The following is a 13,872-nucleotide window of genomic DNA, read 5'->3' on the forward strand; positions in this document are numbered from 1 at the left end:
GATAATTAACAACAGCTATAAGGTAGTTCCAAGTTGCCTTAGTTTGATTTTTTCCCCACATATCGTGAATGCCTGAAGATGTTATGTGTATTATGTAGGCATTGATGGCAAGGAGCATCTTTCAAATAGATTTCACTGCCTTGTACAATTAAATAGTACTTTTATGCTGGAGGGGCCAAAGATTCCTTCATGCTGAAAGCATTCACAGCTGCCACTTGTGACAACTTTAATGCCCTTGTCCTCATCAAATTGTTAGCACAAATCTGGCCTACAGCAAGGAGAAAGAAGAACTGGAGACATTAAATAAAGAAGTGAGGTTATAAATTGAAGGAAAGGAATGCTGATAAATTAAAGGAAAGGAACTTCCATTCGAAGTTTGGAAATGAGTTCTTTTTTGTAAGCTGTGCTGTGGAGAAGATAGTCTCAACTTTATCTCCACTAGGTTATCGGAATATGAACTAATGAATTGCTATTTGAAATTTGCTTTTTCTGAGTATTGCAAGAGACATGAATCCAGTAGCATTATTAGTCATTTACACTGGCAACAGCAAAACAAAATGCTTTTTTTAGAGAAAAAGAATATTAGAGAAACATTCCAAATATTTAACATTTTTATTAATATTACAAAGTGACATAAAAAAACCCCAAACCCTATTTTTCCTGGTTAGTCATAATACTGCTTAAATAAACATTTTTTGGTTTACTGGATATTGCTTTGTTTCTTTGTAGCAGAGCAGATGCATCTCTTTATTTAGGCAAGTGAAAAATGGAATAATTTTTGCTCAGAACAATTTTGAGTAGGAATTTAATATGCAAAATGCCTCCTAGTCTCAAGGACAACAAAATTTTAATCTTCCCAGCTAATACACTAAGAATTAAAGTTTAGTACCATTTTAACTGATGGCTGATCATTCTGTAGGGCCATTTTTCTCTTTAAAGAATAAGGAAATAGTAATTCCTTAATAGTGTAAGCAAATGTATAGGACAAGCACTGCTTTGAACCATGGAGTGTGCATTTCATGGAAACATTTATGTATGTATAAATGGGCAATAAACTTCCATATTACAGTTTGCTTTCCATGGTTGACGGTATTCAGTTGATACTGCTACATGGGCATGATACTCGTCATTCAACAACAGTGGTGAACCTTTGACTCCAGAGATCCTTTCTGTGTGTTGTCCAGTTATCAAAGTAAGGTCCTAGTCTGTTACTGGGCTTCCTGAGTGGTATACTCGGTACAAAAGGAAGATAGTGTGAAGTATGCCCTATCTTCCTTCATCCTTGTGTTTCTTATAATGAACCTGGAAATTTGAGATTGAAATTTATAATGCAGTGAAGATAATTGTTGCCTTAAGGCTACGGTAAAAATGCCTTGAACTCAAACATGTCTATTATTACATATAATGGTTAAAGTAAGATAGAAAATGGTATTAAATTTACTAATGTAGTAAAACATATACTTTAAGTTAAGCTTTCATTTAAAACATTCTTATATATTCAGAACTTACTAGAAATATCTGTAGCTGAATTATTTTTCAATCTTACTATGTCAGAATATCCCTTTCAAAAATAATTTGCAACAAGATCAATTTACTCATTTGTGGCTTAATAAGGGCTGATAATTTTCTCTACTTTGAAAATATGTATTTATATGTGCCTAACAAAATCAGCAAAACACCCTCTTAAAGGAACTGTTTGCTAAGGCAGGTTGCATGTACGTAATGTTAAGTCAAAAAAGTGTTCAGAAATAAGCAAAATCTATCTCAATGGGGCAATTTTTTCCCAGAAAAAGTAATTTCAGTGAATACAGACATATGTTTGAGCTAAGTTCTACTGTGGATTTCCATACTTACATTGTTTTAAATTTAGACCTTTAAAACTATACAGTTAAATACATAAATGTTTAATCTTAAAAACTTTTACAGATTTGTATCTCATTTTGTCAACAAATGCAAACTGCAAAGCTTATTGTTGCTTTATTTTACACTGCCTTGAGAAATTTTTTTGTTAGTAATCTTAAGTAGGTTGCTAAACATATACTTCAATGTATTTAATTATTTCTGAGATAAGCATCAAATTCATACTTTGAATCAATAAGACTAATCCTATTGGAAGCCAAAGGGAAACTGCTTTGAATTTAAGCTGCTTGCTTTATGTGCAACTTCAAGAGAGACAAGGAAGAAAATATACTTGAGGGGCTGAGCTGGTAATTGTTGGGCTGAGTCTTAAAAACTGGCTAATATAAGTATTAATCTAATTGTAGGCATAAATGAGTGACTAAGTAAAAATAAATTAGTAAATACACCTTAAACGTTAAAGGATATCTTGATCTATGCTAATCCATTAAGTGTAGATTTTATAGCCATCAGTATTATTTCTCCTACCAAAATATCTGCAGCAAATTAGGCTTTTATGCTAATGTGTATCTCAAATGTGTTAGAGGGAGATCTGTCTGATGAACCTGTTACAGAGAATTAAAAATCTTAATTCACAGTTTCATTCATGGCAATACAAATTTCATAACCCTGATATGTTATCATTACTCACTTCAGTAAGACTAGAAGTTTAGCAATATTTGCTTGTGGCTAGCGTGCCTCCTTTTAGCTAGACAGCTCCTTTCAGCGAGTAGAATTAATACCGTCCTAATTAAAATTTGTTCCCATGTAAAAAATATACAGTTATAGTTTAGCCCTATACCAGATGGTTGTATCAAACTTGGTGGGCCAGTAATATTTCATGAGATGGAAAGTCATATTCCTCCCATTTTATGTGAAATGACAGTTGGGTGCTTGCAGAAACAAGCAAGCATTTTCTCATGCTGTTCTTACTCTGATTTGTTTGTATCAGGAAGAGTTCATTGCTCAGAATCATAGAAGAAGTCAGAAGGGAGAGAAGAAAAGAGTATTTCTCTTTTAATCTGGAAGATTAGAGTATAGCAGAATGCAATGGCTGAAAGGTTAAGCTAGAAATTAGATATTTTGGGTTGAGTATGTATAGGATGTTGTGCAGACCAGTGACTACTAGCTCAACAAACGTCTGCACTATACTCCATCGAATTATGTAATAACTCAAGTAATACTTCAGCTGGTGTGCTAGTTGCTTTATGTTTTATAGTTCAGAGCCTTGTGGTTCTGCGTCATGGGAATCTATGATTTATTCACTGATTTAATTATATTCAAGCTGGATGGAGGAGGTTTTGTAGCTTATGTTACTGGATGATGTTAATAGTCTCATCCTCAACTGATGCAAGATGGCGTGATACCCCGTTTCAATTGAACTGTATTGATAGGTAGGACCTGGAGGTTGGACCATATAAATGCAAGCAACATTAATTTCTTTGTAAGTGTAAGGTGTCATTCTCTGATGGCAAGGCATAGTGTTACAAAAAAAGACATTGGATAGCAGTATTTTAAACTGAATGATATCTTACCCCATTAAGGTGGAATGGATATAAAATGCATTCTGTGTCTTTGGGAAGCACTGAGCTCAGGGAAACTTACAAATGTCCTCTAGTAAATCTAGTAAAAAATTGTTCCTTCTCCTCTGTAAAAATTTAGTTATTGCATCATGAAATGTTAGAAAAACACATACCTTTTAACTTGGGAAAGAGAAAGCTTACACAAGAAAACAGTAAGCTAAACAAAAAGTAGTACCCTCTTTGGGTCATAAAAGCCTAAATCAGAAATCCAGTGCTGCAAGGTCTGAGTAAAGATACTTGGGCATTTTTCAGTGCAATGCTTCTTCCTTGACCAGCCAGTTCATCACATGCTTAGCTCATCATTTCCCACCTGCTGAGCAGGTAAGAATTTTATAAAAGACCAGCTTGGATTTCTCAGGGATATTGTGAGGCTCTGCTGTTAGATCTTTAGATGGGAATGTGCTTTTGAAGAGGAAAGTATGAATATTAAATTGTTACATACAGGGGTACGTTAGTGTTCTTGCTTTTCTATAGGTAAATAAGATTGGCCTCCTGACAGAGGTTAGACATTCACTGTACAGATATTTTATTCTGGATTCAACAGTTTATTATTAAGTAGCTTTGCCTTCTCTTCTTCCAGGCTAATAAGGAATGTAAGTTAAACAGATGAATGAAATATGAAATATTTTCACAAAGGCAACCTAAGGTTAGTTACTGTATTTTGGCTTTAATAGAAAACATTAGCACTAAACTAAATGCGTTTTAAAGAAAAGCACATGAAGGAAGTGTGTTTGTGTGTATGTGTGTGTTTGTGTGTATGTGTTTAAACTTTTTAAAGGTTTAGTCCTTAGGAAGCTAATGGGGGCATGGGATCAGTTCTCTGCTTTCATCTATCAGGTAGAAATGGGAGTGGGAGGGCTGCAACAGAGGAGGGCAAGGCAGGAGGTGCGAGAGTCCACCGAGAATCCCTTGCTGAGACATAGTGTTGATAAGTGGCTCCTTTGGTCAAACCACTCATTTGAGATGTTGTCTGGAATTTTTTTTTATCGTGACTTAGAAATTCACATGTGTCCAAACTGCTTTTTATGGTGTTCATGCTGTTGGAAATGTCTGTGGGCAAAGATTAACAAGGAATATAATTAGTCTCCTAGATAACAGGTCCTGAAGGGTTTTGACAGGACTTTTCAATCTCTGATGGAGTTACCATCCTCATCCCGTGTGCTCCATCTGCTGGCCACGCTGTCAGGTTAACTTAGAACAGACACCATTTATGTGAGGCAGCTGCTGGTGTCAATAATAATATTCTGTTCCTAATTAATTTGCATTGCACGTTTTTGTCTGAACACTTAATAGGCTTCTGTCTTCCTGGACTTTGGGGAGAAATTAGGGAGAAATGTATTTGTTTGTTTAGAGCCTGGACGCTTAGCATTGCTGTTTCCTGGGACACAATATTATTTTTTTGGCATTGCAATGTTCTTCTACTCAAGTGGTAAAAATTTTCTTGAGCAAATCACTTTGACAAGTTCAATCCTATGAGAATTTAGCATGTGGAAAATTTGGGAGTGAAAGCGGGTGGAACTTGTAGCTTCCCCAGAAAACACACTAGTTGGACAAGAGACAAGTGCTTCTAATTGGCTTTATGTGCCCCAAGAGATGAGAGCATTCAGTTTTTAAACTGAAATATAAATTGAAAAACCCATGGTTTAAATTAAAGCCTTATTTTCATGAATGCTTTACAAATATTTATATACATGTATATTTCCATGGAACAAATGTGCTTATGATCATAAGTTGTAAGTTTCTGTTTTAAAGCAAATTTTACTATTTTGTGACTGGATAACTATCCAAAATGTGTAGAAATCTTGAGCTGCACCTCCTCCCCCTTTCCCAGCATAAGATTAGCCTAAAATTAGGGCTATTTTAAAATAAATGATGACTAGTATATGAATTATTTTTATCTGCCTTCTGGTATCAGTTATATTGTGCTTGCTTCCTACTTTTTAAGCGTTCTTGAGGACTGGAAATTTTCCTACTGAGAATTTAAATGTGCTGAATAGTGTTGATAGATAACAGTTTGCTGCTGTTCCTGCCAAGATAATGGTGGCTTTACAGCGATGTAATCAGTAAAATTAATGGTATGACAATCAGGGAGCTCCTGTTCTTCGTGGTACTATCTGAAATGTCAAAGAGCAATTATTGTAGAGATCTCTGAGCAGTCTCTCCACAGACAGAACTCACAGGGAATTCCCATCATCTTGAGTTTGGTCTACAACATAGGCTACCTTTGAAACTTAAAATGGAACAATTGTTCTCCTCTTTCCTCTGTTAAATATATTATTTTTGGTTTAAGACTGACATCAGCTACTTCTTGGAAACTTACAATTTAAAGATGGGATATTTTCCTCAACAGAAAGGGATGCAGGGATTTTTCATCAATCTGTTTTACTTCTTTTTATGTGTTTGTATTTAGATGTAGGTGTTTTGTCGATGTCTTACCGCTCATCCTTCTAAGAACATTTAAAACTTGTGCTCTGAATAAGGATTGCAAAACGTTCAATTCTACAGGATTCAGGTGGATTTGGGTGGAATGTATGTGCTTTCATCCAAATTGCCAGAAATAAGAAATCTTATTAGGTTTTTTCCTTTTCTGTGTGTTTAATGCAAAAGTTGCTTTGTTAACCACCTTAACTCCAGCTAAACCTACCCTCTGAACTCAGAGAGTGACAATGTGACCAGTTACATCTGTGTAGTCCCCTTTAAGGAGCTGGGTCTGGGACTGAGTGAAGAGCAGGTCTCAGAAGAGGAGGCACACAATCTAACCGATGGCTTCAGCTTGCCTGCGCTCAAGGTAACCTCTCCTAGAAGGACATACGCATGGACACAAGCTCCTGGTGAAGATCTCTTTTGGTTGTTATGAAGCCCTGTGGCTTGTACGTGCTAGCCTGTTGTAACACAGTCAACTGAGGGGGAGATGTAATCAGTCTCATATCATGTGTTTCTACGTTTATTGGCATTTAGGTGATTTCTTTTTGCATGTAGTTGAAAAGAAGTTGCACAAGACAACATTAGGAATTTTTTCTGCATATCATGTAAATTCAAGGCAGTGTTTTATAATCAGCTTCATCAATCTCCTTCTTAAATGTGATTTTTTGCTCTCTGATTTCACTTGATCCCAGCTGAATAAAATAATTTCCAGATTTGTACTTACATCTTTTTTAGCTAATCTCTTGACTTGAATGAAAAGAGAGATATCAGAAGATATAAATTAGTTGTAATTGCCAAAGGGAATAGGTGCATTTAGTTACACTGAGGAGTAGAAATCACAAGCTTGGACCCCTGCTGCTGTGAGCCAGTGTGGTTCTTTGATCTTTGAAAAACAGGTAACTGAACAGAATGACAGCCATATAATGGCCTTTTTAGCTATATTGTTTTGAGATGTTAGGCATATTTAATTTGCATGAGTCAATGTTTGCAGTTGGAAAGAAGATCTAATTTGAATGCAAACCTCCTACACTCTAGTGGTTATCTGCCAAGGCAGTTCCCTTTTAACATTTTTTTAATGGAAAATTCCATTGTTATGTGACTTTTGTGTTTCTATGGGGTTGGCTCTTGTTGCATTTTATTCACTTAATTCCTAGACTTCGACTTCTTTTGTTCTGACAGTAAATGTTACCAGTAATAGTGATTGCTAAGCTTTGAGGCTTTGCCTGATTAGGTGTAAGCTAAGAGCTACATCGGATGTAATCTTCTGGGATTTTTTCCGTGCCTTTTCATTAGCTGAAGTTCTGATTGCAACCATGCAAGCCCACTGATTTACCCACTTCTTTTTAAGCACAAGAAGCCAGTCAGAGGTGCCCAAGCTTGTAAGCTAAGTCTTTGTTTACCTGCAGTTTGCAGGAATTTAACTGAAATCAGTTTTAGTTAAACTGGTTGGGATGCTTTATGGGTACAGTTAGGCTCACAACTAGTAAATCTCAGTTTACGTTAACGCAGACAATGATGTAGGCTGGGTACGGTTAGTTGAACCAAGCTAAATTAACATAAATCAGTCCTAAGCAGATTCCAGCGTAGATAATAAAAAATAAATACTTCGATAACCTTGGGATATATTTGCGTTGTGAGCCCTGGATTTAGGTGCGGTCCTCTTCATTTTTTTTTTTCATTTGAGAGAACTTGTCTTTATATTAAAATGCAGGTAGAATACAGACGTGTATCCAGATTTGGTTAATATTTTAAATTTCCTGCAAGCCCATGTCTAGGCCCTAAGACAAATGTAGCCTGTGTCTTTTGGCTACCTTGTCCTTGAACTAAATCAATTTAAAGAGTGAAATTTTTTGGCTAAAGAAAAAATACCGATTCAAGCTGAGGAGAGCCAGTTGGATATTTTGGGTGAAGTTTAAGTGTCAGTAAAAATCAACACAAGTCATTGGCAGAGCAAGCTATTTGCAACCCTGAATACATCTGGCATTTCCTTTTCTCTCAGCGTTGTGCCTTTTTTCAGGTAGGTTTTGGATTAGTATTATTATCAATTCCTGAAGTCCACTGCTTTTGTGTGCTACTTTTTCACTGCTTTTGCCTTGTGTCTGGTGGAAGGGATTGGTTTTCTTTTGTGCTTATTATAGCATGAGCTCTTGACTCTCTGTCCAGGGCACCACACCTTCAGGGACACTTGAGTGCTTGCTGCCCATTTGTTTGCTTCTTATTTTAGCACCCAGCCAAATCACAGTCTTGCATGTGTGCCCCAGTTGAATTTCATATCATTCTGTGTTCTTTCTTCTCATAACCATCTTTTGTAAACTGAGAAAATTTTTTTCTTTTGGAATGTTTTATCAGTTTGCGTCCAAGTATTTTTGATATACCCTTAGGGTATATCAGACCACATCTATCTGAAGGCATTTAATATTTTGTGTTACTATTCTGAATGTTTTGCTCTTGATTGCACACTGGAAAAAAATACTACTTGTCCATAGTAGTATGAGTACAAAGATGTAAATATATTATTTCAAATCCTGTAGATCCAAAATCTCAGAATAAGTAAATTGTTAGTCCTATTCTGTAGCTGAGAGGGGTGGAAAAAAGCATGATGAGTAATTACTTTGTTTTCCGTGGTCTGGAATGCTTGAGAACAGAGTTCAGACTATACCTCATAGTCATCTACAGTTCATCCCTTTTAATAAGGGCCAGTATTGCAGAGAAAATTGTCATAGCCTTTCCTTTTCATTTTAGAGATATAAGATGCTGCTGTTCTGTCATGGTCTACTGAGCCAACAGTCTTGTCTAAACTAAGAAAACAGGTTTTTTCATTTCATTGGAAGTGGAAGTTCTCAAGAAATCGGAATTGTGGTATTGGTGAAACTTCTCATTTTGGCTGAAAAAAATGAAGTTAGCAGCTCAGCTTTCTTCAGATGCAGAATGTTTTTTTGTTGAAGTACAGTGCAGTTAGACTCGTGTATCAAGGTTGGGTGTGGGGCAGTGCAGTAGTTAGTAGATTGTAGAAATGATAGCTTGGCGTTATAAAGGAAAAAATGTCTTTGCTGCCACCGGAATTTTGACAGCCCTTTGTGAGCTGTACGGTATGTGGATATTATAGCAAATAATGAAACTGCCTGATTAGAATATGAGTTTTCAGGCATCTGACAACCTTCTGAGTATAATTGTGTATAGTATCGTTCATGGAAGAATTAACAGTCACCTAAGGTTCACAAGACCTGAATCTCACATGGTCTGGGATACCCTTCAAAAACATTCAGCGTATTTTCGCACTTTTTCAAAGTTCCTGTTGCTGGCCAAGGGATGTTTTCCCATGGTGTATCTGTGCATTTACTTTGGAGGCTGGCTGTCTTCCCAGGTGCACAGAGCTAACCCTACCCTGTTTTGCAGGTTCTCTTTCAGCTCTGGGTAGGGCAGAGTTCAGAATTCTTCAGGAGGCTGGTGCTGCTCCTCTCCCCAGCCAACGCGTCCCCCAAGCCCTTGGTCTCCGCTGAACGGCTGCCTCATCATATCTTGTCTGATGTGACTCAAGGCCTACCTCATACACATGCTGCCTGCTTAGAGGAGCTTAAGCGAAGCTATGAGTTTTATCGGTACTTTGAAACTCAGCATCAGTCAGGTTTTGAACGGCCAACTAGAACAAAGCAGAAGTCAAGAGAGCTGAACAGTCTTCAAACAGCGGTACGCAGCTTGCAGCTTCATCTCAAGGCACTGCTCAATGAGTAAGTTTACACATGAATTAGGAGAATATGCCTATAGGAAGAAGGCTTCAAACTTGAGTTCTTTGGATTGTCAGCTTGTACCCCAAATTTAAAAAAAGGCAGATACGTATAGTTATCTATACCATAGGAGTATGTTCACATAGTATGGGGTCAAAGATCCTTGGTTCAATATGGAATCTGATACTGTTTTCTGGTTATTCTTTAAGTATCTATCTGGTGAAAATTCAAAGTTAAGCAGTGCATTAAGATCTTGCCTCGCTTTTGTCACTCCCTTGAAAAAATCTGAAAACATACTTATCTTTTCATTGATTTTGCAACACACCAAATGCTTTATAAGAAAGTTCAGCTCATAGTAACTACCTAGTAAATATTTTTAGAGATTCAGCACTGCTTTGGTGAAATAGTTGAAACTGTCCTACTCCTTTAATCTTATATCTAAGAATTACTATAATGAATGCAGGTGAGCAACTTATCTTGATGTGGAGAAAAGGATCTTATTTTTAAGATTTTGGGGCATCTTTGAGGAGTTGGCTGAGTTAAAGTCTTAAAACTTGAAGAAAATAACAGGATATTAAATTAAATACTTGAAGGAATGGTGAAGTCAAATATTTATTATTACTTATTTCTGTTCATCTCCTCATGACTTAGGGTAATAATTCTTGAGGATGAACTTGAAAAACTTGTTAGCACTAAGGAGACACCAGAGTTGACAACAGAAGCCCATCAGGTTCTGGAACAAAAACTGAAGTTTATTCAGCCTCATATCCAGGCAAGCAACAGCTGCTGGGAAGAAGCCATTTGTCAGGTGGAAAAAATGAGTGGAAGAAACACAAATAAAAAAGGTAAACGTGAGAGATTAATTTAGCAACTACTGGGATACACTTTAGAGATGGAATGGTCAAATGGATCAAAGACAGCGTTCAGCCCATGTATCAGAATTTTAGCTGTAGAAGGTCTTACAGTCATACACTTTGAAAAACTATATACATATGTCAAACTTTTTCATTGTGATGACCTTGAAGCTTTTGTTTCAGCAAAAAATGTAAGCTTGTTAACTCAGTCTGTTAGACCTGTGGATTAGATTGTTACATTTCCAGGTGTAGACCAATAGTGGCTTTTTGCCTTTGATTGGTGAATCACATGTGAAAGGGTAGGATTTTGATTAATCTTTCCTGAGATTTTCATTTATTTACTGCTTAAAAATTACATAGTTAATTGAAATGACAATGGTGTTGTCATGAAACTTTCTTGACAATGACATTTCCTGGAACATTTTAAATTGTAGAGGATGTATTGAGCATATAAACACCCGTTTACCTGCTCTCTCAGGGAGAGTGAGCTAATCTTCTGTGTGCTTAAAAGTCATACTGAGCACCATATCCTAACGTTTTGCCTTATGTCCCTCTCCTTAGTGACCTGTACTGCCCATGCTGTTCTTGTGAATCACAATTAGCTTAAATAATGGAAGTGAACTTAGGCTCTCCTGACATGGAGTTGAACCTATAATTTCTAATCTTTATTTTTTCCAGGAGCTTTTTTACTGTCCTAGGAAGGCACAGCCCAGCATCTGAAAAATGCTGGTAATGGAGACTGCATTAGGAAAATTATGACTTGGGGTATCAGCAGGTTACCTACAGAAATCCAAATTTGTAGTGAGCTAAACTCTTCATGATATATGGGTGGGGTATCCAGTACATGGATGAATATTGCTGTGGGTCTAGAGGCACACAAGCTGACCTTCCTCATGCTTACATCAGAACTGGGAGCACTGGGAGGCCTAATGCAGGCTCCGTGCAGGTCCAGACATGGTATAACCAGATTTTTGTGTACTTTGCCTGATACTCTAGTCTTACAACTTCTCTCCCAGTGCTGTGTAAAACAACCTACGAGGATATTAGATGTGGTCTGATACATTTGCATGTGCTAGCCTGTTGTGTTTTGTTGATGCCCTCCACAACCAGCACTTCCACTGATCTTTTTTCCCCCTTTCCTTAAATGTTCTTTCTAGACTACGTGCTGTGGTATTTTTAGTTATTTTAGTTTTATTTTTACTTTGTTTGTAAATTTCAGAGCAGGCAATTTTATTATAACTTGCTTCCTTTTAAAGTTCAGTACAAAAATAACCTAGTTGGTGATCTAGAAGGGAGGCATTGCGTGGGAAATAAAAAATAACAAAATCCTTCACTTTCACTTTTGCCCAGTGACTTGCCTGGAAATGTGCTGGGGTTGAATCTCTATTTTGCAACAAGTTTACTGAATTACTCCACAGGAGCTACTTTTAAATTATGTTGGTCATTGAAAACTATTTTTATCTGACTACATTTGACTTTCCTGATATAATTCTAAGCAGTCCAGCTCCTGTGAGTTGACCTTTTCAAGCTGTGCATGAAATCAAATCTAATTCTTCTGCCGTCTTTCTACAAATCTTAACAGCTGGTCTGTTGCTCATGATTATGTGAATTACTTCATTAAATTTGCTCAGTTTTTTTTCAATGCTTCCTGAAAGCTCTTTGGAAGAAGACACCTTCCTGCTTAAATAATACAGCAGCTAAGCACATCTTTCTTTTGTCTTTATGCACTATTATCCAAAACCAAATTAATTGAAAAATTTCTTCACTGAGAGAGTGGTGAAGCATTGGAACAGGCTGCCCAGGGAAGTGGTGGAGTCACCATCACTGGAGGTGTTTAAGGAACGTGTGGACGTGGCATTGTGGGACGTGGTTTAGTGGGCATGGTGGTGTTGGTTGATGGTTGGACTTGATGATCTTACAGGTCTTTTCCAGCCGTAGTGATTCTGTGTGATTCTGTGTGTGAATTTAAGCATGTAGTAATCTGCTGATAATTTTACAGACTGGAATACCCTTTATGGCTAGTTACAGTGTTGTTTTAATGATCTTTGAAATAATATCCTTCAAACTGTTTAAATTCCATCCTTTTTCCTTTTAAACTGTCTCTACCTTTGCAAATGTATACAACTTTTTTAGATATTTAGAAGAGCAAGGCCACAGTACTCTGCTGCAAGCTCCTGGATCTTGCAGTCCTTTGATCCACTGGAGAGGAACTAAAGCAGCAGTAGTTGTAGTTAAACACTGTGAATTTGTGATCTTGAAGCATATCCTTAGCAATGGCATCATCCCATATGGGTTTCAAACACAGCAGTCTGTACATATTAGAGCAGCTGGTTTACTCCTCTGATTTGGGACGGCGAGCTTTTAATTTGTAACTTCCATATACTCTTCCAAATTTGTCTTCATACCTTCAGAAGCATATTTCTATTATTATTAAAATGTGTTTATTACAAGGCAGAGTTATGGAACAGACAAGGGGGCTTGTTATTTATAAAATAAATATCTCGTGTTAATTTTCCACTTACTTCACATTTCACTATATGCTTCACTTTCTCTTAAACTTTGGATTTAGATACTTCTGGAATGTCAAATCTTTAGCTCAGCCCACGCAACTAGGGAATTACATACTTTCCTTGTTTGCAAAAGCAGGTAACTGAGCACCACTAAACTTGTCATTAATGTGAACTGTCTACTTTCAGAATACCATCCCTAAATATTCAATGTATAGATTAGAAATTGAAAATAGGGATAGGTGGGGCTTGCGAGGTCACCTAGCCCATTTCCCTTCTCAAGGGTAAATGGGAGTTTGTGAGTAAATGTTGTTTACCTGTTCCTAAAAACCTCTCTTTAGAGACATTTTACAGTGCTTCCAGGCATCTATTCCAGCACTTAACTCCATTACCAGTAGAAAGTCATTACTGAATATAAATATATCTTGCTGCAATTTAAAAGTGGTACTTTTGATCCACCCACAATGGAAATCCATTTCCTCTTTATAGCTCTTAAATTTTTGAAGACAGTTAATATGTTTCTTTCTATCTTCTCTACATGACTCTGTATCCTTCAGCTCTTCCCTAATGACTATACTTTATTTAGTCCTCTGATCATTTCCACTGTTTTCCTCTGGACTCCCTCTAGTTGGTCCACAATATTATTGAATGAAGGAGCCCCAGCCTGGGCACTGTGTTCCATCCACAGCCTGATCAGTGCCAGAGTAGAAATACAATTTCATGTGTCTAACAGTCAGTGCTGTTGTTTATATGTACTAGTATGTAGTTTGGCTTTTTACTTGCAGCAGGGTATAGTTGACTACTAGACTCCTCACATCTTTTTCTCAGTGGTGCTGCCCAGTCAGTTGTCATATATTTGTGCATTTGGCTATTCCAAAGCACA

General features: G+C 36.9%; 1 protein-coding gene across 2 annotated transcripts in view; it reads left to right on the forward strand.

Annotated features, from left to right (window-relative positions):
- Positions 1-13,872, forward strand: part of VEZT (vezatin, adherens junctions transmembrane protein) — a 49,231-nt gene that overhangs the window by 27,613 nt on the left and 7,746 nt on the right. For both annotated transcript variants that reach the window (XM_009820687.2, XM_059816978.1), the window contains 3 exons: positions 6,120-6,267; positions 9,300-9,631; positions 10,280-10,473. In XM_009820687.2, coding sequence (XP_009818989.2) covers positions 6,120-6,267; positions 9,300-9,631; positions 10,280-10,473 — 674 coding nt within the window. The remainder of the gene's footprint in view (positions 1-6,119; positions 6,268-9,299; positions 9,632-10,279; positions 10,474-13,872) is intronic.

Source organism: Gavia stellata, chromosome 4, assembly GCF_030936135.1.
Source record: "Gavia stellata isolate bGavSte3 chromosome 4, bGavSte3.hap2, whole genome shotgun sequence".
Classification (NCBI taxonomy): domain Eukaryota; kingdom Metazoa; phylum Chordata; class Aves; order Gaviiformes; family Gaviidae; genus Gavia; species Gavia stellata.